The 27,617-nt window shown below is 42.2% G+C and overlaps 3 protein-coding genes and 1 pseudogene across 3 annotated transcripts; 2 read left to right on the forward strand and 2 right to left on the reverse strand.

Annotated features, from left to right (window-relative positions):
* LOC136545476 (probable LRR receptor-like serine/threonine-protein kinase At3g47570) overlaps positions 1-2,114 on the reverse strand; it is a 37,783-nt pseudogene extending 35,669 nt beyond the window's left edge.
* A 3,139-nt stretch (positions 2,115-5,253) lies between these two features.
* On the forward strand, positions 5,254-9,708 carry LOC136545477 (shugoshin-1-like). Its single transcript, XM_066537494.1, has 16 exons — positions 5,254-5,545; positions 5,634-5,809; positions 5,939-5,976; positions 6,093-6,201; positions 6,818-6,841; positions 6,938-7,006; positions 7,083-7,130; positions 7,220-7,301; positions 7,470-7,527; positions 7,685-7,841; positions 7,934-7,999; positions 8,094-8,135; positions 8,223-8,322; positions 8,589-8,649; positions 8,925-9,011; positions 9,102-9,708. Exons 1-16 carry the CDS (start codon positions 5,527-5,529, stop codon positions 9,376-9,378), a joined length of 1,413 nt encoding a protein of 470 aa, XP_066393591.1. The 5' UTR covers positions 5,254-5,526; the 3' UTR covers positions 9,379-9,708.
* Positions 9,709-10,674: 966 nt separating this feature from the next.
* On the forward strand, positions 10,675-11,862 carry LOC136543553 (putative F-box protein At4g09190). Its single transcript, XM_066535966.1, has one exon. The coding sequence runs from the start codon at positions 10,675-10,677 to the stop codon at positions 11,860-11,862; it is 1,188 nt and encodes a 395-aa protein (XP_066392063.1).
* A 3,270-nt stretch (positions 11,863-15,132) lies between these two features.
* On the reverse strand, positions 15,133-27,030 carry LOC136543554 (uncharacterized). Its single transcript, XM_066535967.1, has 7 exons — positions 26,753-27,030; positions 26,363-26,563; positions 16,193-16,571; positions 16,017-16,076; positions 15,910-15,928; positions 15,758-15,815; positions 15,133-15,669 (listed from the first exon to the last, which is right to left on the reverse strand). The coding sequence occupies exons 1-7, from the start codon at positions 27,028-27,030 to the stop codon at positions 15,651-15,653; spliced, it is 1,014 nt and encodes a 337-aa protein (XP_066392064.1). The 3' UTR covers positions 15,133-15,650.
* Positions 27,031-27,617: the final 587 nt, after the last annotated feature.

Below are 27,617 nucleotides of genomic sequence, written 5' to 3' on the forward strand. Positions count from 1 at the left end.
CACGCAATCTGAAATTGCAAATATGAATGACACGAATATCAATAAAGGATTCAAGAACTCGGTTCCAAAGGACTAATCGACACAGTGGAGGAGATCAAGAACGGGGGCCCTCGATCACTGTAAAAGGATTTGTCACCACAGTTACAATGAACGATTCAGTTTCTCGATGGAAAACTAAACTCTAAACAAAACCCAATTGTGTAGCAGCGGCGGCGGCTGTGTTTATAGTCTAAGACTCGACCTAGGGTTGGGGACGGCCAGGGGTTGGGCGCCCACAACTTGGGCTTAAGGCCCGACACGATACATGGCCAAGTTGGCCCAAATAGGTGATGCAGCACCTTGCCGTGGTCACACAGAATGATCCACGGACCTTCTGGAGCTGGGACTAGATCCAAAACGATGACATCGTCGTCCCCTTTCCAACGCATCCAAGAACGGCCCGTTTCGATGTTGTATGAGGAAGTTATGATCGAAACAGTGACGACGTGTCTGCTGAATCCGAGGGCGACGTGGCAGCTGAGTTGGGAACGAATTGGAACTTGGGGAAGACCATGGCGTCGGTGTGTCCAGCGTGGCGATGTCCTCATCATCCTCCCCTTCTCGAATTGGAGTCGTCCTCGACTCCATCTTGGCGATATTAGTTTGGAAGGTTAAGTAGTGCCTGGAAGGATACCTTTCGATATTTAGGATTAATGCTACAGAGAGATGTGGATATTGATGAAGATGTTAGCCATAGAATCAAAGCAGGGTGGATGAAGTGGCGCCAAGCATCTAGTGTTCTATGTAACAAAAGGGTACCACAGAAGTTAAAAGGCAAGTTTTATAGAACGGCGATTAAGCCTGCTATGTTGTATGGTGCAGAATGTTGGCCTACGAAAAGACGACATGTTCAACAGATAAGTGTCGCGGAAATACGTATATTGCATTGGATTTGTGGTCATACGAGAAGGGATCGAGTTCGGAACGATGATATACGTGATAGATTAGGGGTAGCACCAATTGAAGAAAAGCTTGTCCAATACCGGTTGAGATGGTTTGGACATCTCTAACGGAGACCTCCAAAGGCACTAGTGCGTAGTGGAATCTTAAGCCAGGATAGTAACGTGAAGAGAGGTAGAGGAAGACCGGAGTTGACTTGGATAGAGGCAATAAAATGAGACTTGAAAGAATGGAATATATCCAAAGTCTTAGCTTTACATAGGAGTGATTGGAAAACAGCTATTCACGTGCCTGAACCTTGACTCCTTCTGCTGGGTTTCAACTCTAGCCTATCTCAACTTGTTTGGGATTTAAAGTCTTCGTTGTTGTCGTCTTGTATACGGTAGATGGCCATGGAGCTGGTTGACAGCCACAGAAAAGAGAGAAACATTTGATAGGTTGTACAGGGAAGAAGGGGGCAAACCAGAGATATTGTTAGCAGAGAGTTGAAGCCATTTGAGATATGGATTGTTGCCGATGCCTGCAGGGATTGGTTCCTCCAGGAAGTTGCTTGTCAAGGACAGGACGGCCAGCCGGGAAAGGTTCCCAAGAGACGACGGGATGGTTCCGGTAATGCTGTTGTTGTCCAGCGATAGAACCGAGAGCGCCGGCAGGTTACCAATCTCGGCTGGGATGCTTCCCTGCAGGCCTTTGTTGTCTTGGATGACAATCTCACGGAGGCTGATGCAGCGGCTGATGTTACTTGGAATGACACCAGTGAGCGTGTTTTGCATCAGGTAAAGGCGTCGGAGGCGCCTGAGGGAGCCGATGCTGGCAGGGATCTCGCCTTGAAGGCTGTTGTAGCTCAGCTCGAGTATGCGCAGGAAGGTGAGGTTGCCAATGGCGGGGGAGATGGTGCCGGCGAGCCCCTGGGAACTGAGGTTCAGGGCTACCACCCTCCACCGCTGCCTCCTGCCGCAGGTGACGCCCTCCCAGCTGCAGTAGCTGGTGCTCTGGTTCCACGAGTCCAGCACGCCGGAGTGGCCATAGATCTTGGCCTTGAAAGCCACAAGAGCTCTCTCGTCGTCGCCATGGCCTGACGAATACAAGGCTGCTGAACTGGTTGTCGCCGTGGCGGAGATCAGCAGGAGCAGCTGCAGCAGGCGCCTGCAGGCTCTTAGTCTTAGGAGCAGCATGGCCTGCAGAGCTTGCTGGTTTCTTTGCGTTGGCAAATCATTCTGTATATATAATACGATGGCAGATGAGACTCTAATTTCAAAAAATAGAAAATCTTTCAATACGATAGCGGATGAAGATAATTTTTATATGCAAATTGTAGACCTCGATGAGATCTACAACTTTGTAGTTTTGAGTTTTTTCATTTGAGAACAGTAAGATGCTCAAAAAAAATAATATAAAATTTCAGCACCATAATAATCGTCAACTAGCGCTTGCCGCATTAGAGCACTAATATATTATTTGTATGGAGTTAAATGAAAATACTTTTTATACCAAAGTTGTAGCTCTCAATGAGATCTACAACTTTATAGTTTTGAGTTTTTTCATTTGAGGACGTTAAGATGCTTAAAAAATAATATAAAATTTCGGCGTCTCATGAAAATATTAAAAGTACTGTTTATACACAAAACCGTCCAGAAGGATGAAAGTTGAACTTTTTTAAGAGTTGGAGGGCCAAAGTTATCCGGTTTTGAAGTTCGAGGTTGAAATCTATACTTTGGCGATAGTTGGAGGGTGTAAATTATACTTTACCCTGTATAATATAATATATGATGATGATGATTTCGCTCACGTTCCGTAGTGGCTAATCATTATGTATATAATAATATATCCTTGTTGCCTGTTGTGCAGGGTCGTCTATGCTGTATGGAGACTGGAGTTGGTGCGCAAGGATTTTTTTTAGCAAGCAAGAATGGACCGTTGGTTTGTACTTTCTGATTAGTTTGACTAGATCACGTGGAGTTGTTCTATGCTTCTATTGATTCAAAAGTTTTTTTTTATAAATAAAACGTAGCACCATAGTTCAACAATGAATAGATTGTTACATTCGATGTGTTTGGTGTAGACAGAACCTACTAGAGGTCGATGGTAAAAGCGTCATGTTAGGTACAAACGAGAATGTGAACACCATAATCTGCATACTTTTGTCTTTAGAGTTAAGATTCAGCTTCGTGGTGGCGTTCAAATGCATTCAATACCACTCAGCCAAGCTCATCGAGAAGAATTGTACTGTAGGCGAACAAAGAGTAGGAAGGGGACGACGTGTGGACCCATGCGTCAGCTCGTGGAAAGAGAGAGACAAGCAGACCATACAAAAATACAAAGGTGTTCTTATGTCTGTATGTGGAGCCAAATACACTGCGAGCATACAAAGATGTTCTTATGAAGACGATGTCTATGCCCATAAGATATTTCGTCTTAGAATACCTATCGCCCCCTGCATAGGTTGAAAGCAAATTATAAAGGCAAAGGGATGACAAATACAGTGAGGGATTTGAGGAGACAAAAGCTAGATCCCAGGGTGCTCCATACAGTGCTTCAGATTACATGTTTCACAGTCTCTGGCAAGATTTTGATGAATATGTAATCCTCACCAAAGAAGACAGGAGTCAGTGTATTGACTGGAACTACATGCAGAGGAAGAATGATATTGTATTCAATGAAGTGACAGTTGCATGTTTACAAGATCAAGAAGATAATGGGCTATCAGCAAGATTGGAATGATGAAATCATTGCTCAGTTATATGCCACATTGTATGTTGAAGATTCTTGTAGTGTTATGAAGAACTAGAAGATGCATTGAATGACTGAGGGCATCAGGCATAGCGTGAGCTATCCTCAGTTCAGGTGGTTGTTTGGGTGTGGGAGCGGTGATTTGAACCGTCCCAAGATACATAATGAGATTGCTCTTCCACCCAAGGATACGAAGTTTACGTACCCTCCAAGAGATGAAGGTCTCTTTGGCACCGTCACTGGCATGTATACTGTATACATATACATATGATTCCTATCTCAACAGGATGTTTAGGAGGACCCTCACTCCTAAAGATGGTGATTCTATGAACATCACATTCTATACCAAGAATTTGCATGCTCGGATGGCTTCCAATGCCTTGTCATTCAGTGTGTTCAACTTCATTTGGGAAGAAATCAAGTCTATCTCTCAGAGCCCATTGAGGAATTGTGACTATGCTTCCACTACCGGATTTAGGCGCTTTGCCGAGTGCTGGCAAAGGCTACTTTGCCCTCGGCAAAGCCTTTGCCGAATGCAGCACTCGGCAAAGAGCCTCCGGTAAAAAATCCATCGGCAAAGAATTCTTTGCCGAGTGCCCGACACTCGATAAAGTTGGAACCGAAAAAAACCTGAAAAAATTGGAAAAAAATGAAAAAAAATGGATTTTTTTTTAATCGGTGGAGGCCCCCACCGGCCATCACCCGCCCATCTCCGGCATTTTTCGCGTAAATTTTGCAGCAACGCGGCCGACGGGATTCGAACTCGCGACCTCCCATGCGCGTGAACCTCCTCTACCACTACACCACACTGTCACTTATGTCTGGATTCTGTTTTAGTTCCCAACATATTATACTAAATCGAGTGTAAATTGCTTGTTTGAGGCCCTAAACGAATTCAAATAAAAAAGTTGTAAACTACAAAGTTTTATAAATTTTCGAGATCTACACTTTTAGTTTAGGAAGTTTTTCTATCCGAGGTCGTTTTCAAAATTTTGAAATTCAAATGCAATTTTGCATGACAAGATGATTTCAAATAAAAAGTTGCCAACTACAATGTTTCGTAACTTTTCGAGATCTACAGAGTTTATTAGATTTGGAGTAATATTGAGCAATATTATGTGCTAAGCCTGTTCGCTCGTTGGTTTCAGACAGGGCTTATCAGCCATGGTACAGTATTTTTCTCTCACAACAAATCAGCCCTACAAACCAGCACAAACGGCTTATCGATCCAACGAACAGACTGACGGTTATATGTGACCTTATTTGTGCAATATTGTTCCAAATTAAAAAAGACAAGCTAAACTCCGTATTTTATTTTTTTCGTCGGGGGTAAAATAATCGACTTAACACCGTTACAAGTAAGTTCGAAAAAAAAGGTCATCAAATGAAGACATATTATTTTGAGGGCTAATATTATTCTTCTCTCAGCATCTGGACGTTGAGGCTCCACGGCCCACAGGCCACGGTCCACACAATCAACAATTCTGCTCCCGAGAGAGTGCATTCCAATTTCCATCTCTACCCGCTCCGATTTTGAATTCGATTGGGCCCACCGCGGGCCAGCCTGACACCCTAGCCCCACCATCTCCACCCGCAGCCGGCAGCCCAATCGATCCCCTTCCGCCCCTCCGAATCCTCGCACCCCGCGGCCCGCGCTCCGAAATCGAATTCGTTCCCCCTCCCCCCGCAGGCTCGCATCACGGCACGCCGGAGCCATCGCCGCCGCCTCGACCCCTCCGCGCGCTGCCTACACCCTGAGCTGGGCTTCCAGGTCCCAGCGCCCGCGCCGCTCGTTCGCCACCTGAGCCCCTCGCCGGCGGACCGCCCCACTCACCCCTGCGGGCACACGGGACCTCCATGGCCTCCACCGCTGCCGGTAAGTCCTCTTCCCCCGGCTCCATTCTAGTTTCTCCGCCCGTCCACGCCGCGCCTTCTCAGCTTCGAGCTTCGGCCCATTGAACCAGGAGGAGGTGCGGCGCGCGGTGGCTTGAACCCTCCGCACCCGAACCCTAGCGGCGATGGCGGCCCTAAGCTCCGGTCGCCGCCGGGGAAAGGGAATAAGCCCGTTGCCCTCGCCGACATCACCAACACTGGGAAGCCCAACGCCGCCAGATCCATCACCGCCCAAGACCTCGTCAAGGTGAGCTTCGTCACTTTAGCTCCAACAATTCAACTGCCGTATCGAGGTTACTCATGCCATACCAGTTTGATTACGTTTTTTATCGGACAATCTATTCGCTGAGCTCGGTATTTGCTTGCATTGTCGCAGGAGAACGGCAGGTTGATGACTCTGCTCAACGAGAAGACGTATGTTGCCTTGCCTCTCCATCCCCTCCTTGTTTGTTGCTGTAGATGTGTGGGTGTGAGTGGGGGACTTGCTATTTCTTTCCTAACTAATGTAGCTTAGCTTTCCTTCTCTGCAGGAAGATCATTGACCTCAGCAGGGTTGAGATATACAAGCTCCGTCTTGCGCTGCAAGCATCGAAACAACAGAATCTACACCTTGCGCAAAACAATTCGCAGATGCTTGCGGTTTGTCTACATCTCCATCCACTCCGTTTCTCACCATGGATGCATTAACATTGATCTTTTACTCTTGTGTGCTGTTCCTTTGTTGGCAATCCAATTGAACGGCATGCTATCCTGCGAGTTATGCCTGTGCACCACAATAACACTATTTTTTAAAAAGGACAAGTGCTCAATTTTGGCAGTCCAGATACAGTTTTCCCCCAAATTATGCGTTGAGTTTAACTCCATTATGTTGGATGTGAAAAATTGAGTAAATTGTGTATGCCATCTTTTTACTTTATACTATTATACTATCTCTGATCCCAAATATAAGTTCATTTAGGTTTATCTTAAATTAAGCGTTTTTAGCTTTGACTGTTAATACCAAAAAAACAAAGAGACAAATAACATAAGGTTGACACAATAGATTCATCTGAATAATGTATAACTCTTTCTATTAAAAATATTATGTATTTATATATGTTATATTGGTCTAAGTGTCATATCGGACAGACGGAGACTGTGAATGTCCTAATGGGCGTAGATCTACATTTAGGGTCAAAGCATTACACACATAGTGCTTATTTTGTGGTGCAAAATAGATCACTGCCTAATATTTCTGTTCTGTGCTTCATTGCAGGAAATAAATGCAGGGAAAGATCGAGTAAGTTGTCAGATTCTTCTATGTTTTGGCATCCATTGATTATCAGTACTGAATATGGTGGTTATTGATTTCGTAATTTGAGGATATGATCTGCAGATTAAGATATTGCAGCACGAGCTTTCTTGTACAACAGCACTGCTTAAAGTAAAGGGTTCAGAGCTTGATGTAAGTAAGAGTATGGTTTAACTTGGCTTCTTTTTCATTATAGATTCCATGATTTTATACTCATATATGTTTGCAGAGAAATAAAAATGCTGCCAAAGGACAGCAAAAGGGAGTGAAAGCTCAGGTAGGTATTAAATGTGTAAGTAAAATGACTCACTTTGTTAATATACAACTACTATAATTCTGAATTTTTTCCTTCTGTAATGGAATTAGGTCTTGAAAGGCACAGCTTCCATAGTCGCAGGAGTTGACTCGGTAACCAGTGGTGTTGAACACCATTTGGTTGAATCTCAATGTAAATCTCACTCTATTCTCTTGCTTTATTTTGTGGATTTTTATTTTTCCATACTGCACTTCATGTCATCTGTGTTCAACATAAAGCATTGTATATTCTACGTCTTTATTGACTTTGAGTCAGGCACTGTTAAGGTTCTAATTTTCACTTGATTCAATTTCTTCTCAGCTGCCGTATCATCAAATACCGTCTGCCTAGAGCCACCACAAGATGGAAAACAAAAGAGGTATATTTTATCTATTTACTAATGTTCGAGCTGCAACTGCATCTAAATCAAGATAGCATGATTTGGCCATGAGGTTGTTCTTGTTTATGGAATGTGTCTTTGCAGCAACACTATCTGATTGAAACTTTTTACTACTGTTGGTTAATTGTATGATCAGAATGCCTCAACGGAGAAGGTCTTCGAGACTGAACCAAGGTTCCTGTGAGATTGGCGGAGTATCTCAGAATACATTGCATGAGGACACTGTAGCGCCTCTAGCTCCTTCCACTTTAAGTGTTCAAAAACAGTATGGGCAAACCACTGGAAAACATATGGTAAGACTATTTCATATGTTTTGCTTCTCTAAAAGGATTAATTAATATTGGGTGGTTCTGATCTGTGCAATATTTGGTGATATACTGTGCAGGAGAAGTCACTGCAAAATGAGTGCAGTGCAACAGTGCATGAAGTGGTAATGGCTTCAGAATTCGAGGTACTATATGTCTATCTTGCAGTTTTATTCATCTTCTAGTCATTGATGTTAATTAATATGTTGTCTTTTGACCCCTGGTGTCTGATCCTATCAGGAAACTGAGATAAATGAGCAACCACAAAAAACAAATTTGAAGGTATGGGGTGCATTTAATAACCAGTTAAAGATTAATGATGGAACCACTAGCAGATTTAATCTACTTGTTTCCTACAATGTAATTCAGGAGATACAGGAAGCATGTTCCAGGGAAGCTGGAGTTCAGTCTCATAAAATTGGTGATAAGGCCTTCAATAGTAAACAAAACCATTTGACAGGAAGTGAATGTAATGGCCCTCATCTTTCCATATTTTCAACATTTCTTATGTGCCACTTATTTATAGTTATCCAGTTAATTCCAGATGAAACAATTCCAATGTCCAGTTTGAATTGATACATTCTGGTCTATTTCTTCTCCTAAGCACATTGTATGCTAGAAATTTAATCTTAAACCCCAAGGATAAATCCCAACCACATGCTAATTGCTGCAGCTTTTTCTGAACACAGAATTTGAAGAATTATTAATCTTCACCCAATTACAATTCTTTCACAGCATCTTTGTCATTCAATACCGTTGACCCCCCCGAGCAACCAGAAGACAACGCTATGAAGCGGTAAGGATCATCCTTTTCATTGTTGTTTAAGATGCAATTGTAGCCAGAATTGAGAAAACTGGTAAATTGCTGGGATGGCTCAAACTGTCTGGTCTGGTTTTCACCCCCAAAGGGCCTTTAACAGGATTTATTTTGGTCCATTAAACTAAATTGAAACCTAGAAGACTTAGAAACCCTGATTTATCTTTTGATAAAATACAGAAATCTGTTTGTATCTCATTTGGACTTCACATAATTCTCCCAAATCAGCTGTTGATCAGAAAGTTTATGTGCAGGTGCTCAAAAAAACGGTCGGCCATAGAGGATGTAAATGCCAAACTAGACACGACTACCCGTGAACCATTGCGCCACGAAGAAAAGAGGTTAGTCTTGCCTGCTTACTGCCTGCATTCAGCTAATGCAATTGTCTCCAACCGGAACATGACAGCCTTGTTTGGCCTTAATATTTGCAGAAAATCTCAAAGGAGAAAATCTGCAAGACTGAATTCAGTATCTTCTGAGGACACGGATATCACTGTTGAGACTGAGCACAAAGATGTAGCTTCTTTGGCCGGTTCCAGTTCAAATGCCTCGATGGAGCAGAGGACAAATCAAGAGCAGAATGATGGTTGGTGCTCGAGGAAATCTAATGTAGAGCAGATATCAGGGAGGAGGTCTCTAAGGCGAGCTGCTGAAAAGGTTGTCTCATACAAGGAGGTACCCTTGAATGTTAAGATGCGGCGACCTTAACTACCAGGAGGATGGTAGCTTGCTGTCTTGACTAGCCTTAGCAGGTACCCTCCAGTTTTTTTTTGTGCCCCAGAATCAGTGATTGCTTGGACATCTCGTTCTGCTTCAAACAAACCACCAAAACCTGTATCCACCTTGTCAATATGGCTGCAGCCAGTGTTGTGACCTTGGAGCGGTGTAGCTAGCACTAGTGGAGATATACCATTCTCCTTTCCTAAAATATGTTGTCTTCTTGCTCACTGTTGTTCTTGCTAACTCGATGTAGTATGATTTATGAACAATTGCCATTGTACATGCTGAGCTCGCAATTAATTTGGCTAGCTTCTGCTATTCTGTACCCCTCAAACTTTATTTCGTTTTGTCAAACTACCAGATCCTCCTATTCATGGATGGTTTGTCCTTGCTGAGAATTGATAACCTCTGGGGTTTGTGTGTTTGGCACGCACATAGGCTTAGTGCCTACTCACAATGCAACGCGTTCTTTGTGAAATGTTTTAGCTAATGTATGCAACCTGTCAGTTTGCTGCTTTTTGAAGGTGATTGAATCCTCATACAGTTGGCATGATGACCCTTAAAACCTCACTCCCCCTGTAATGCTGCAAAAGGTGTATCTGTTCATGTTCGTTCATATATGTTTGTACAGCTAAACCATCTCTTTCCTGGTCATCTCTGTGCATCTTCTAATTGATCAATTGCTTGGAGGACATGGCTGTGGAGCAACAGAACAGTACCCGATTTCATCCATTCCGCGTTCTGACGAGTGCTCTTGGCATCACCATTGCTGCCCTTGACAATCAGCTTCACGTTCTCCAAAGCTAAGCCATGGCAAGGCACGCCAGCTTGACAGCGTATGTCGATGCATTTGCGCCCCCTTAGGTTCTTGAACAGCACACATTGCTCACCTCTACCGCGGATCTCTGCAAGAACAACAAAATTGGTAAGTCAAGCATGCTCTGCAGTCTGCACATTTAACTTGAAAGGACCAATTTTCTTTTACTCTATCTAAAACTAGTTCCTGTTTCGTGCAATAGCTCTGGTCGACGATGATCAGGTTGCCATGTCTTGATGCGAGCGAGCGATGTTTTCTCGTCGTTCCATGCAGCCTTGCTCTGTCGATGGTGACATCGATGAGATGATCTTCAGAGCCATGATCGCCCTCTAGTTGTGGAATCAGGGTTTCCGTATATTACGCACCAGCAACAGAAAAAACCCGTTTATTGGATTGATTGACTCGCTGTAAAGTCCTCTCCAACCCAAAATCTGTAATCTGTATTCGAGACAAAAACATCTGTGTGCATGGGTAATCACCTAGCACCGGCATCATCGCGGCACCCACACCCCAGTCCGGATCCAGCAGCCAACAACGGAGGCGTCGACGTCCCGGCCCTGCCACAAGACGTCCTCTTCGACATCCTGCTGCGCGCGCGCCTCCCTGCCAAGCAGCTCTGCCGCCTCCGCGCCGTCTGCCGGTCGTGGCGCTCCGTCCTCTCCGACCCACTCTTCGTCGCCGCCCACGCGACCGGCCACCCGGATCTCCTCCTCGCGGCGGCGGACGCGGACCTCCTGGACGATGCGTCGTCGTCCGGCTGCCGCGTCGTGAGGCGGGTGACGAGCCGCGCCGCCGCACTACCTTCGTCGCGCCCGCGCTACCCGCAGCACATGCGCGCGCACATTGGCCGTGTCCTGGTCGTCGGGGCGGACAAGCGCCCCCGCGTTCTCAATCCGGACACCGGCGCCGAGTCCCTCCTGCCTTACCACGTCGACCAGAGCGAAAGAGATACCTTCTTCGTTCTCGGATGGGCGGCCACTCCAGGAGAAGGAGGGTACAAAGTGCTCAGCGTCACGCGAGACCGTGGACGTGACGTACAGGTCTGCAAGGTGCTGACACTCGGCGGCGGCCTGTGGAGGGAGGCACCGAGCACGCCGGTCGACGTCAAGAGTGAACCGTGGTGGGCGGCGGTCGCCAACAACGGGGTGGTCTACATCCTGGCAGGCTTCGGCCGCATCCGGGCGGAGTGGATCGCGGCGTTCGACCTCAGGACGGAGCGGTGGCGGCGGGGGCTCATCCGAGGCCCGCCGAGCAACGCACTGTCCAGCCTGACGGAGACGGGAGGCCGCCTCGTCGCGGTCTCCGGCTCCTTCTCCTACGCCTCCGCCGTGCACCTGTGGCGTCTCGTGGGCGGCGAAGACGACCGGGAGGCCGCCGTCTGGCACAAGATGTGCACGGTGCACATGTCGCGGATACAGCGCGGCGGCCACCATGAGAGATTCGACATCGCGATGCCCCCGTGGGTGCTCGACGGCGGGAGGATCGCCTTCCTGGTGTGGTCGCCTGTGCGGTTGCACGGTTCCCTGCTTCTCGTCAGTGCGGCCGGTGACAAAAACTGGGTGCTGCGGGTGTATGATCCGAGAACCAAGGGTTTCGAGGATGTGGCGCATGTCCTACTACATGGACGTTGCCATTGGAGTCTACGGTGCCAATAATCTGCTTCGCACTCAGGGAGTTCATTAAGAGTTCGTTTTACTTTTACTTTGCTAGTATAAAGAGCAATTTCATGAAAGACTATATCATATCCAGTGGCGGAGCTAGGATTCTAAACTTGGGTATTCCTACTTCCACATTAAAAAAAATACTTTCTAGAATCTATATTTTTGGTTGAAAATTGTAGCTGCATAAACAAAAAGGTGAACAACATGGAGCCTTGACAAGTGGAGAGTGGTCAGTGGAGACTGCGGAAGCCAGGCTGAAAAGCCGTTTTTTCAGCTGTTTTGGGCTAGAATGAGCAAAAGTATTATAGAATATTGCATTATACATATGTATATACAAGTATACATACATATATACATAAAGGTGTACCAAAATAGTTGGGTATTCCCAAGAATACTGGGGAATACCCTTGGATCCGCCCATGATCATATCACTCCGTGGTGCCAGGGATAGATATTTGGATGGAAAAAAAACAGGAATGCTATACTACACATGTGTTTTAGCAATAAAAAACACATGAATTTTCTCTCTCTCCCTCTCTCTTTTCAACTGTGGGCAGCCGTGGTCCATCGTGTAGCAGTCTGTCACGTAGCAGCGGAAATACCACGCCGGACAAGTGGGCCTGGTGGAGAAGTAGCAGTCCGTCATGTAGCAGTCCGTCATGTAGCAGCGAAAGTACCACGCCGGCCACCGCGAAAATACCACGCCAGCCACAGCGAAAACACATGGATTTGTTCTCTTGTCCTTGTATAGAAAAAAAATTGTTTCTTGTGATATGTAGATCTGTGATCTTGTGATTTGTGATTGTCTGGAGGTAGAAGAAGGCTGGAGGTTGTTGAATCTTAATTTTATAGTGTAAAAAAATTCATGTGTTGAAACTGTATAAAACACATGGTTGCTGGGTAGACAAACTCAAAAAAAAAACATCTCTGATAGTGTTTTAACTAGATCTCGAAATATTTTGATCCAAGCGGAGCTAGCTCCCCAAAGTGCCAAATAAAGATATAGAGAAGTTTTTTCTTGAACTGTAATAGAGGGGATTGAATCCCTACCTGAATATATATTGATATATATCAACAGCCGTGTTTTCGGGAGGGGAGGGGGGGGAAGTGAAAGGTCCTAATGGCTAGATGAGGTAAATAGCCTGTAAAAATTCCTAGAACAACACTAGACAAAGTGGTTAGACAAATATGAGGCAAAGTGAATGTTGCGTTAGCCTACTAAAAATACAAGTTACCTACCATAATTCTAGTTGCTACAGTCCCTAAGCACAAAAAGACTATGTCACTACACTAAGTTAGTGAGCTCTCAAAGACTAACTAAAGAGCCTCACTAACCACACAAGACCGACACTTGCTAGCCCTCAAAACTAGCTACACTAAAGGGCTTAGCTACACTAGAAAAGTAAATACACGGGGGAGATAGAGTGTTATACCGCCGTGTCGAGGAATAAGCCAATCACAAGATGAAGCCAATCAATTACAAAGAATACCCGATGACAAGAGATGATACAATGATTTTTCACCAAGGTTCACTTGCTTACCGGCAAGCTAGTCCTCGTTGTAGCGATACACTCACTTGGAGGTTCATGCGCTAATTGACATCACACGCCAAACCCTTAATAGAGTGCTGCACAACCAACACAAGATAAGGACCACACAAGCCACGAGCAATCTAGTAGAGTACCTTTTAGCTCTCCGCCGAGGGAAGGTCAAGAAGCCCTCACAATCACCGCGATCGGAGTCGGAGACAATCATCTTCCTCCGCTCGACGATCCTCGCTGCTCCAAGCCGTCTAGATGGCGGCAACACTACAAAAAATCTGGGCTTGTATGACAAACCGAAATTGTCATGTAAAGTACTGAATTTGTCATAAAATGTATTATATGACGAAAATGCGGCGTCACGCCGGTCGTCATATAACGACCGTCACATAATGTACCGTGTGACGATTGTATGAAAAGCCGTCACAAAATGTGATGACCTTTTGTGACGGTACCATTTGGTCATCACATATTGTTACCTTTTATGACGATAGTATTTGTCACATATTATTTAGTCAACCCGTCACTCAATATATTAACCGTCACAAATGCCGACTACGTATCCTGGTTAATGCTCACTATTATGACGATAAGAAGCCGTCATCTATAGTGTAGTTAACCATGGTTAAGAAGCGTCGCGCATTATATATTCATTCAGTGATGAATCTTAGCACAGGTCATATAACATAGACATAAAAGTCACGCCATCATTCACTTAGAACCCAAATCATATGATATATTACATAGCGCAAATAGGTTCAACCATCACACAAGTTTGTCTTTTGCATATGCAAATAACTTCATATAGCTTATGATAAGACAGAGTTTGTAGTTCCAGCAATACATTAGCCCCCATGTCCTTTACTACAAAGTTGAAGAATTTGCACCTTGCAAGCATTTATAGCTCACATGTCCCTCACTTCTCTCCTTGCTGCAACTTTCAATTGAACAAAACAACACAAAACAAAATAACAAATCAGCAAGTATGCATGCTTGGTGTTGGATTCTTGAAAAAATTACAAAGAATGTAACTTAATTGGAGATATCAATACCTTGAAGAGGACATAGTAGATTTAATTAATAGATCAACTAAGCTTCACATTGGCACAATGGATCTGTCTGGCACAAATAGCAAAACAACTCCCTTTAAAAAAATAGCAGACCATCATACTGGTTAGGGGCAGGAAATAAAAACCTATGCAGTGATACATGAGCATTATATGAACTAGTATAATGCCCGTGCTAACGCAACGGATTTATCTTGGAGACACACATGAAAACAACAAATGTTTTTATTCCATAGTTCAACTTTTACACAATATCTTTGAGCATGTATACAATCCGGGAAACTAAGAAGTAATAGTAAAGTTTTTTCTAAAACATTTGGTCTCATAATTACGGGGAATGTTAACATGAAAGGTGCAAAAAGATTCCCTGTTCTACATAGGATGTTGATTACATCAACAATATTAAGACAGTGCTAGTGGATGGCCTTGTGCTGCCCACATGACAGGACGCCTCAATTATAAACTCATACTTTTTATCACCAAAACAAGGCTTACAGCTGCTCGGTTTCGCACAGTAGCGAGGGAATAGAAGGTGCGAATACCTGGTGGATTAGTGCCATATGGTGTTTCAATATCCGTAGAACAACTTGACATTATATATTTTAGTCATCTCTCTCTATCCCAATCTGCAGAAGGGAACCATGAGATCTGCCTGTTGCTAGGTGTTTTATCAGCATCAGAAGAGTTGTTCTTTTCAGCATCTTGATAAAGCACTTACAATCCAATTGATTTTAAAGGGATATGAATATATTATAACAGGAACATACAATTTACATGCTACCGTTGCTGTAACCTGAAGAAGGTAGAAAGAGAAGAACCATAACCTAGTAAAATTCCTTATATTCCGATCTACACATTCAAAGGCACACTAACCTTAAAGTCTCATGTGCCTATCTGTTCAGCAGAAGGGCATGGCTGGCCGGCCTGGTCATTGGGACGGAGGAACAGCAGCAGGACCTCTTCCTCTTTAGCTGTGGAGAAGAACTGCAGCAAGGCCTAGTGGGTATGTTGAGCGCCGGTGATCGCGCCGGTGGGTATGATGCAAGAGACCAAAGAATGCATAATCAGATAAACAAATGAACTCTAAAATCACAGTATTTCTTACAGTTGTTCTGGTCTCTGCTCTTTCCTAGCTATTCTTGGTGCCCTGAGTCCTGTTGCTATTCTCCTGGATCTACACAAGAAATTTTCTCCTATATCCATGCAAGAAATTATCGGATGAAGTTAAAAAGCAGAATTCAGAGGACGCATGAATAACTAATGCACCAAAAATCTCCTCACCTTTCTGTTTGTTCCCGGCCTGGCTTCTGCTCTGTCACTATGACTCTAAGATGCCTATCTGCAAGAAAGACGCAACGCAGAGAAGACCGATGTATAAGCATCAATAGCACGACCTCGACAGTTCTACTCAAAATCCCACATTAATCCTCTACCTCCAAGGGCGAGACACGTCTGAAGAAAGCAATTTGGGAGCAAAACCAACAAAATCAGCCCAAGAACCAAGCAAATCCCACAACCGTTTACAAAAACGGTTTCTTACCTCGTCGATCTTGTATGAATCCAGATTAACGTCGGTGAGAGACAACCCCGGGTACAGCATCTGCAATCAACCAATACGAGCGAAACCAGACAGGATTGAGCAACGGCGGCCGAAAATCCGCGCACCAGACTAGAACATGCTAGAGGGGAGAGAGGAGGTAGAAAAAAAATCGTTACATTGACTGGCGCTGCACGGCGTGCGGGTGCTTCTTGGGCTGCCGCGGCGGGCGGCTGCCGCGGATGGCGGTGAAGTCCGCGGTGATCTCGTCCCTGGTGAGCGCGGCGAAGGCCCTCTTCGTGGGCAGGGCCGCCGCCGGCGGCGGCGGGTGCCCTCCACACGCCGGCGCGGACGCCTTCCCCGAAGCGTCCGATCTCGACGCGAGCAGTGCGGAGGTTCCAGGGGCACGGGGGCTGCAAAGAGGCCGCGGCGCCGGGGAAGGAGGCCTGCTGCGGGTGCTGGTGCGGCGGCTTCTCCTTGTCCCGCGACGGCGTTTGCGGGAGCGGCGACGGGGACGCGGGGCCGCTGCCGTCCTTGGAGCAGCGGAGGCAAACAGATGGGGATGGAGGCCGAGCGGTGAAGTGGGGAGATCGGGGGTGGGAGATCCAAACAATGTGAGCAGTTGGTAGGGTTTAGGTTATTTATTTCAAGCGGAATGAATGTGAGCCGTCCGTTGATCGATCCAACGGCCAGGAATGATATGCAGATCAATTTGGGATGGGCTGAATCTACGTTTGGGCTGAATCTGATGTTAATACAGCGCGTTTATTATGTTTATAATTTATCGTAAAATTTATGATAATTATTTTAAGAATATAAATTAATTCAAATGAAAAAGTCGTCAACTACAAAATTTTAGAACTCATCAAGATCTACAACTTTCATATTGGTTATTTTCCCATCCGTGTTTATTTGAACTTTTTAAAATTTGAATTTCAAAATATTTAGAATTCAAATAGATTTTTGAGGTTATAAATGATTCCAGCCGGAAAAGTCATCAACATCAAAGTTGTACAACTCATCAAGATCTACAACTCTTATTTTGGTCATTTGTTCATCCGACAAAGTGATAGTAACATTGTTCACAAATTTTACATATCTCTCTCAAACTTTCATAAACTAAGACAGAGATGTAGAAATTGTGAACAACGTTACTACAACTTTGTCGGATTTGTAAATCACCAAAATAAAAAAAGTTAGATCTTGATAAGTTCTACAACTTTTATATTCATCACTTTTTCAGCCGAAATCATTTTGGGTTTTAAAATTTGGTTTGAAGTTGTCATTTTACAAAATTCAGAATTTGAGTTCTTCAAACTTTGACACATGACAACAAGAATACAATAACTACATAGATCATGATTTTAGAAAAATTCAGAAAAAAAAATCATCGCATTTGGAGTTACTATGTGGGAGAAAAACTTGTTACAAGTTTTAAAAGGAGATTAAAAAGAGAAATCATTCTTGTTCGTCACTTGTTAATGATGAAGAACAAGTGATTTTTCTTTTTAATCTGCAGCTAAAATTTGTAACTAGTCTTTCTCCCACATACTAACTCCAAATGCGATGCTTTTTTTTCCTAATTTTTTCTAAAATCATGCTCTATCATTGTATTTTGTTTATGTTTCAATGTGACAAAGTTTGAGTAATTTAAATTTTGAATTTTAAAAAATTACAAATTGAAGCCATATTTTAAGACCCGAAATGATGTCGGCTGAAAAAGTCATCAACATCAAAGTTGTACAACTCATCAAGATCTACAACTCTTATTTTGGTCATTTGTTCATCCGACAAAGTGATAGTAACATTGTTCATGAATTTTACATCTCTCTCTCAAAGTTTCGTAAACTAAGACAGAGATGTAGAAATTGTGAACAACGTTACTATAACTTTGTCGGATTTGTAAATCACCAAAATAAAAAAGTTAGATCTTGATAAGTTCTACAACTTTTATATTCATCACTTTTTCAGCCGAAATCATTTTGGGTTTCAAAATTTGGTTTGAAGTTGTCATTTTATAAAATTCAGAATTTGAGTTCTTCAAACTTTGACACATGACAACAAGAATACAATAACTACATAGATCATGATTTTAGAAAAATTCAGAAAAAAAAATCATCGCATTTGGAGTTACTATGTGGGAGAAAAACTTGTTACAAGTTTTAAAAGGAGATTAAAAAGAGAAATCATTCTTGTTCGTCACTTGTTCATGATGAAGAACAAGTGATTTTTCTTTTTAATCTGCAGCTAAAATTTGTAACTAGTCTTTCTCCCACATACTAACTCCAAATGCGATGCTTTTTTTTCCTAATTTTTTCTAAAATCATGCTCTATCATTGTATTTTGTTTATGTTTCAATGTGACAAAGTTTGAGTAATTCAAATTTTGAATTTTAAAAAATTACAACTTGAAGCCATATTTTAAGACCCGAAATGATGTCGGCTGAAAAAGTCATCAACATCAAAGTTGTACAACTTATCAAGATCTAAAACTCTTATTTTGGTCATTTGTTCATCCGACAAAGTGATAGTAATATTGTTCACAAATTTTACATATCTCTCTCAAACTTTCATAAACTACGACAGAGATGTAGAAATTGTGAACAACGTTACTACAACTTTGTCGGATTTGTAAATCACCAAGATAAAAAAGTTAGATCTTGATAAGTTATACAACTTTTATATTCATCACTTTTTCAGCCGGAATCATTTTGGGTTTCAAAATTTGGTTTGAAGTTGTCATTTTATAAAATTCAGAATTTGAATTCTTCAAACTTTGACACATGACAACAAGAATACAATAACTACATAGATCATGATTTTAGAAAAAATCAAAAAAAAAAATCATCGCATTTGGAGTTACTATGTGGGAGAAAAACTTGTTACAAGTTTTAAAAGGAGATTAAAAAGAGAAATCATTCTTGTTCGTCACTTGTTCATGATGAAGAACAAGTGATTTTTCTTTTTAATCTGCAGCTAAAATTTGTAACTAGTCTTTCTCCCACATACTAACTCCAAATGCGATGCATTTTTTTCCTAAATTTTTCTAAAATCATGCTCTATCATTGTATTTTGTTTATGTTTCAATGTGACAAAGTTTGAGTAATTCAAATTTTGAATTTTAAAAAATTACAACTTGAAGCCATATTTTAAGACCCGAAATGATGTCGGCTGAAAAAGTCATCAACATCAAAGTTGTACAACTCATCAAGATCTACAACTCTTATTTTAGTCATTTGTTCATCCGACAAAGTAATAGTAACATTGTTTATAAATTTTACATATCTCTCTCAAAGTTTCATAAACTAAGACAGAGATGTAGAAATTGTGAACAACGTTACTATAACTTTGTCGGATTTGTAAATCACCAAAATAAAAAAGTTAGATCTTGATAAGTTCTACAACTTTTATATTCATCACTTTTTCAGCCGAAATCATTTTGGGTTTCAGCCGAAACGATTGTGAAGTTGACAAAGTTTTAAAATTTTAAATTTCGAATTCCAAAAAAATGAAAACTTCAAACCAGATTTTGAAACCCAAAAAAAGAAAAATATCTCTTGGCCCTAATATTTTAGGCCCAGCCTGTCTCCCTCCACACGTGCGCCCTCCACATTTTTACATGGTCCAAGGCCTAGCTCCGAGCCCAACAGACATTGGTCAAGGGTCCATATCCTACTGGGTATTTTATGACGTTGGGGTCGTCATATTTGATAAAACATTCAGTGACGACTACTATCGTCACATAAAAACTATATGAATCGTCATAAATTCACAATCGTCGACTGGCTTCTGGCGCCTGCCATTTTGTGACGAAACTTGGTACCTTTACGTGACAAAAAAAATGATGTCGTCATAAATAGTTTTAGGTCTTCTAATTTTATGACGCTAGAGAAATTTTTGTCATATTATGTTACATTATATGACAAAAACAGGCCCCGTCATGAGGCATTTTGTCATAGAAAGACGGATTTCTTGTAGTGCAACCATCAAGAGTAACAAGCAAAATCCGCAGCAAAACACAATCACCAAGTGCCTCTAGATGCAATCACTCAAGCAATGCACTTGGATGCTCTCAATCTCACCAAAGTGATGATCCAATCAAGCTATGTGAGTGAGAGAGTGTTGGCTAGGCTCACAAGAGTGTATGGTCAATGCAAATGGCAAGAGTCTGAGAAAGAGCCGGCCATAGGGCTTAAATAGGAGCCCCTATGAAATAGAGCCGTTGGGCTCAAGGGGCAACCCACTGCGCACTGACTGGACGCGCCGATTGGGTTGACCGGACGCAGCCCAGACAGTGTCCGGTCATAAGATGGAAGCCATGTGGCCTCCGCGTTCAATCGTGGCCGCGCGATCCCAACGATCAAGTTGAGATGGGACGCGCCAACACCTAACCGGATGCCGCACTCCCGCTTCCGCTCGCGCATTCCCGCGCTGCCTGCACGCCACGACCTGACGTGCTGCTCTTCTGACCGGATGCTCCAGCAACATGGAGTCCGGTCGACTCCAGTAAGCATCCAGAGAGGAAAAACCGTGACCGGATGCATCAGGTCACGAATGACCGGACGCGGACCCGAGTCCGGTCCTCTCTGGCCTCACACACAAACCTACATCAGCGTACGTCATCCTTCATCGGACACACCCCCTGCGTGTCCGGTCATCTTTTACCTTCTACGTCCGGTGCAACACCCTAGCGCCGCTGCCTCTGCTAGTACTGACCGGATGCGCCTGCCGAGTCCGGTCGCTACCACCGCAGCGTCCGGTCACCTCGGGACAGCTCCACCACTTCACCAAGTTCGCCACCCTTGCTCAAATGTGTCAACCACCAAGTGTATCACCTTGTGAACGTGTGTTAGCATATTTTCACAAATATTTTCAAGGGTGTTAGCTCTCCACTAGATCCTAATGTATATGCAATGAGTTAGAGCATCTAGTGGCACTTTAACAACTGCATTTCACGACGAGTTTTACCCCTCTTAATAATATGGCTGTCAATCCTAAATGTGATCACACCCACTAGGTGTCTTGACCACCAAAGCAAAATGCTCCTATCACTTATACCTTTGCCTTGAGTTTTTTGTTTCTCTTTCTTCTTTTTCAAGCCCGAGCATTTGATCACCATGGTCACACCACAATCTTGATCATCTCCATCTTGCTCTACCACTTGGAATGTGCTACCCCTATCTCATGATCACTTAGAACAAAGGGTTAGCACCTAGGATTTCATCAATTCACCAAAACCAAACTAGAGCTTTCAATCTTCCCATTTTTGGTAATTGATGACAACCCTTTTCTCAAAGATATAAAATAAAATCATTTTGAATTCATGTTGCTTGCCTAAGCATTTTTACCATCTATAAAGGATTTGGACAAGTTTCATGAACCCGAATTGGTAGCATTGCTCCCTCTACATATGTGCTAAGAGTTTGGATAGAAAGCTTGCACATATGCATAGATAGGAAACATTGGATGCAATGACTACCAAATGATGCTAAGGCATAAGAGATGGACCTTTGAAGCGTGATACCATTCGGAGTGCACCAAATATACCATCCTTAGCATAATTAGTAACTAGACATGCACAAAAACTAGAATACCCCGTGAGATCAACATTAGAAGTTTTCACAAGAGAAGACCAAGTCTAGTTACCAAACTTATGCATGCTAGTTTTTCATTTCATCATTCAAACCTACAACTAGCATACACCACACAAGCATGTATCTTGAATTTAAGCTTGACAAATGCAAGCATACACATGAGAATACACATTCAAATGCATCATGCAAGTCCATGAGCTTGCTCCCCTTACTTGTGTGCTCAAATTTTAATTGATCCCCTTCCTTTATCATTTCTCTCCCCTATGTCTATTTTCTCCCCCTATCACTTCTATCTTTGTTTCTCTCCCCCTTTATCATCATTCATCAATGACCACAAAGGTTCAATTTTAGATAGGTTAAGATTATCAATGTCAATCAATGGGGTGAGGATCATTTTCCCAAAAATTGGTTCAATCTAGAACACTTGCCAAAGATATTTAACTCGATTTGATCAAGGACAAGCTTCTTCACACCTCCAAATAAGGATTATCTTGTACCATGTTGAGTTAGACACTTATAGCTCATTTTCTAGATCAAACCTAGATTTACAAGCCCACAAACATGTCATATGCTACCACTAGATCAAGTCAAGCATAGAAGCAATAGTGGTACCATATAAGCATCAAATTCATTTGATTTTCATGAATTAGCCTATAAAACATGAGGAATGACTAGATGCACTAAAACATGTCCTTAGCAAAGGATGGATGCATGCCAATCACCTTTTACCTTGGATTGCTCGAAGGAGAAGCATGTCATATAAGTGGAGGTGCATCAACACATATTTAAGAAATCCAATATGTTCAACTCATTCCTTAGCTTGCAAAATCTTTTCTCATCAAGTGGCTTGGTGAATATGTCGGCAAGTTGATCTTCGGTGCCCACACTCTCAATATAAATGTCTCCTTTTTGTTGATGATCTCTAATGAAGTGGTGGCGGACATCAATGTGCTTTGTTCTTTCATATTGAACCGGGTTGTTGGTGAGCTTGATAGCACTCTCAATGTCACATAGCAATGGCACATTCTTGAACTTGATTCCAAAGTCATTCAAAGTGGCCTTCATCTAAAGAATTTTGCACAACAACTACCGACGGCTATGTATTCAGCTTCGGCGGTTGAAAGTGCAACACTATTTTGCTTCTTTGATGACCAAGAGGCAAGTGATCTTCTAAGTAGTTGACATGTGCCCGACGTGCTTCTTCTCTCAACTTTGCATCCCGCATAATCCGAGTTGAAATAACCAACTAGCTCAAACTTTGCACCTTTGGGATACCACAAACCAATATTTTATGTATGCTTCAAATACCTTAATATTCTCTTTGTAGCCGTCAAATGACTTTCTCTTGGTGAGGCTTGAAATCTTGCACACATGCATACACTAAACATGACATCTGTCCTAGATGCGGTCATATGGAGTAGGCTTCTAATCATAGAGCGATACAACTTTTGATCCACCATGTTGCCACTTGCATCACAATCCAAATTTCCATTTGTTCCCATTGGTGTACTAATTGGCTTTGCTTCATTCATGCCAAACTTCTTGAGCATGTCTTTGATGTACTTGCCTTGACTCACAAATGTACCATTCTTCAATTGCTTGATTTGAAGACCAAGGAAGTAACTCAACTCTCCAATCATGGACATCTCAAACTCATTAGCCATCATCTTCCTAAACTCTTCACAATAGTCTTGATTGGTTGATCCAAAGATAATATCATCCACATATATTTGCAACACAAATAAGTCCTTGCCAATCTTCTTAGTGAAAAGAGTGGTGTCAACCTTGCCCATAATGAATCCTTTAGAGAGCAAGAAATCTCTCAATCTCTCATACCATGCTCTAGGTGCTTGCTTCAAGCCATATAATGCCTTCTTCTACTTGTACACATGGTTGGGCTTCTTGTCATCTTCAAAACTGGGAGGTTGCTCGACATATACTTCTTCATTGATGTAGCCATTGAGAAATGCACTCTTGACATCCATTTGATAGAGCTTGATGTTGTGGGCAAAAGCATAGGCTAACAAGATCCTAATTGCTTTCAATCTTGCAACCGAGGCATATGTTTATCCAAAGTCTAAACCCTCTACTTGAGTGTAACCTTGAGCGACTAATCTTGCTTTGTTCCTTACAACTATCCCATCTTGATCTTGCTTGTTGCGAAAGACCCATTTGGTTCCAATCACATTGTGTCCCTTTGGCTTCTCAACTAATTTCCATACTTGATTTCTTGTGAAGTTGTTCAATCCTTCATGCATGGCATTGACCCAATCAACATCCCTCAAAGCCTCTTCTACCTTCTTTGGTTCAATAAATGATACAAATGAGAGATGCTCACAAAATGATGTCAATTTTGATCTTGTTTGTACACCTCTAGAAATGTCTTTAATTATAGAGTCCAATGGATGATCTCTTGCAACATTGATTGGTTGGAGCACTTGAGCTTGATTGCTTGCACTTGGTTGAGATGATGCACTAGCCACTTGTTGATTTTGCGCTTGAGATGATGAACTAGCTTGATTTGTATCGACTTCTTCATTTGAATTAGAGAGCACTTGCACATTGTCATCTTCATCATCATTCATCCACGTTCTTCATGGCATTTGAAAGTTGAATGCCCCTAACATCATCAAGATTTTCATTCTTATCTTGGGAACCCTTGGTTTCATTAAATTCAACATCATGAACTTCCTCAAGAGTACCACTATCTAAGTTCCAAACTCTATATGCTTTGCTTGTAGTGGAGTAGCCAACTAGAAATCCTTCATCACATTTCTTGTTAAACTTGCACAATCTAGTGCCTTTCTTCAATATGTAGCATTTGCAACCAAAGACCAAAAAATATGCAATGTTGGGCTTTGTACCCTTCAAGAGCTCATAAGGTGTCTTCTCTTTCAATGAGTGACAATACAATTGGTTGATGTAGTAGCATGCGGTGTTGATTGCTTCAGCCCAAAAAGATTGACTCACATTGTACTCACTAAGCATAGACCTTGCCATATCAATAAGTGTTCTATTCTTCCTCTCAACAAGGCTATTTGATTGTGGAGTGTACTTAGCCGAGAATTAATGTCTAATTCCAAAGTCATCACATAACACATCAATTCTAGTGTTCTTGAACTCACTACCATTATCACTTCTCACTCTCTTGATGGTTGTTTCAAACTCATTGTGAATGCGCTTGACAAATGATTTGAATATTTCAAATACATCACTCTTGTCCATTAGAAAGAATACCCATGTGTATCTAGTAAAGTCATCCACTATCACAAAGCCATACTTGCTTCCACCAATACTAGTGTATGTTGTTGGCCCAAATAAGTCCATGTGCAATAACTGAAATGCTTTGCTAGTACTCATCATACTCTTCTTAGGATGGGTGTTCCCAACTTGTTTTCTGGCTTGACAAGCACTACAAAGTTTGTCCTTCTCAAATACCACATCCTTTAAGCCTCTAACTAGATCATGCTTAATCAATCTATTCAATTATTTTATTCCAACATGACCAAGCCTTCTATGCCATAACCGACCCATGCTAGATTTGGTGAACAAGCATATTGACAATTGAGTTTCACTAGCATTGAAATCAACCAAGTATAGATTCTCATATCTAAAGCCTTTGAAGATCAAATTAGAGCCATCTACACTTATGATTTGTACATCATCTACTCCAAATATGCACTTGAATCCAAGATCACACAATTGAGCCACGGATATCAAATTGAAGTTCAAGCTCTCAACTAGCAACACATTGGATATGCTCAAGTCATTGGATATTGCAATCTTACCAAGCCCCTTGACCTTGCCTTTGCCATTGTCACCAAATGTGATACTATCATAACTATCATTGCCACTTGAGCTGATTGAGTTGAACATTCTAGCATCACCAGTCATGTGTTGAGTGCACCCACTATCAAGAACCCATTGCCTTCCTCTAGCTTTGTAATTTACCTATAAAAGAAGATCAATTCATTTTAGGTACCCAAACTTGCTTGGGTCCTTGAAGGTTAGTAACCAAGCTATTTGGCACCCATATGGCTTTCTTCTTTGAGCCCATCCATGATGCACCAATGAACTTAGCATGAACTCCATTAGTACCCTTATTAAGAACATAGAAAGTGTCAAGCTTAATTGAGGATACATTAGCTTGTGATTTTTTGTTCATGCATTGTTACTCTATGTGACCAACTTGCTTGCAACTTTTGCAATATCGGCCATTGTTCCTCACAAAACTAGTTTTGTGATGAGCAAAGGCGGCCTTGCCTTTCTTGGGGGCATAGCCCAATCCCTCTTTATAGAGAGAAGCTCTTTGACTACCCAAGCACATAAGCAAGCGGTCCTCACCATCATAGGCCTTAGCCAAGGTGTGATTGAGCTCTTTTGCCTCCTTCTTGAGTGTCTCGTTCTCAACCATTAGTGAGGCATCACAAGTGAAACCATCACTACTAGATGAGGTAGAAGTGGAAGTGCTACAAGAAGGGTTAGTTGAACTAACAATGATAGGCTTATAGAATGATTATTCAATTATATCACATGTTAAGCCTACTTCACATGTCACAACATACTTCTTCTCATTTTGCTCATTAAGTAGAGAGGAATGAGCTTTTTCAAGCTTCTTGTGAGCCTTGCCAAGCTCCTCATGGTCTTCCTTTAGACTCTGAGCTCATCAAAGGCTTTCCTAAGGGCTTTTAGTTCCTTAGTCAAGGCTTTGCATTCCCTTCTCTTAATGTCAAAATGTTCTTTAGCATCTTCTAACATGTCAAATAGTTCATCTTTAGTTGGTTCATCATCGTCACTTTCACTTTCATTTTTATCATGTTCTTCTTCACTCTCATCATTAGATTGTACCTTAGTGGCCTTAGCCATGAAGCATGTCAATGGAGTGTCGAAGAGAGAAGGCTTCTCATGGATAACAATGCTTGCAAGATCCTTCTTCTTGGTGGTCTTGTCATCATCACTTAAGGAAGCATCACTATCCCAAGTGACCACATATGAACCACCCTTCTTCTTTTTGAAGGTCATCTTGTCTTTCTTCTCTTTCTTTTCTTTCTTGTCCTTCTTCTTGCTCTTCTTGTCATCATCATCATTGTTGCTATTGTAGGGGAATTGAGCAACAAGATGATCCTTGCTACCATACTTGAAGCACCTTCTTGATTCTTCTTTGTTCCTTGATGATTTCTTCCTTCTTGCATGATAGCCCTTCTTCATCATGAACTTGGCAAACTTCTTCACAAAGAGAGCCATCTTCTCATCATCTAGCTCATCAAAGGAGAATGAGCCCTCATCTTCACTTGATGATTCTTGCTTGGCCTTGCCCTTGGATGAAGATGAAGCCTTGAATGCCACACTCTTCTTCTTCTCATCTTTCTTCTCCTTGTTCTTTTCTTCTGTCTCATCATCATCTCTATAAGCACCATCGACCATTATATCTCCCAAGATTTGGTTTGGTGTCATTGTGTCCAAACTGGTCCTCACTAGCAAGTGATTGTTGGTGTTTATTAACGTGTCACTTGTTTAAATTACTTAGTCACCTATTATAAACCTATATCTCCTAACGTTACTAGGTTGTCATCCCTAGTGATGATGCCAGAGAGATGTGTTGGTACTACATAGTATTACTACTAGAATAACACTAAGTAGTTCTTTATTAATGTAAGTGACTAGATGTGGCAGAACCGCATAATTTAATGCTCTCACAAGAGTACTCGTCTTCCTTTAGACACTAAGTACCCAAGCGAAAACACCAAACTTGCAGTTCTATCGAGCACACCCCGAGGGAGAACTCGAAAATCCACATTTTTCCATCAGGATCATAAATAAGAGGATAAAGCTTACAACATTCTTAACCATTTCTTACATCTCTTTTAATGCAACATCAGAGTATTACACCAATTGATTATAACAGCGGATTATACAATGTTATCAGAGTTTTAGCAGAAATAAAAATCATTTAATGACAAGTTAAACATTAACATGATGAGCTATTATATACCTAATAATAGGTTATAAGT

This window comes from Miscanthus floridulus, chromosome 3 (assembly GCF_019320115.1).
Source record: "Miscanthus floridulus cultivar M001 chromosome 3, ASM1932011v1, whole genome shotgun sequence".
Taxonomy (NCBI): domain Eukaryota; kingdom Viridiplantae; phylum Streptophyta; class Magnoliopsida; order Poales; family Poaceae; genus Miscanthus; species Miscanthus floridulus.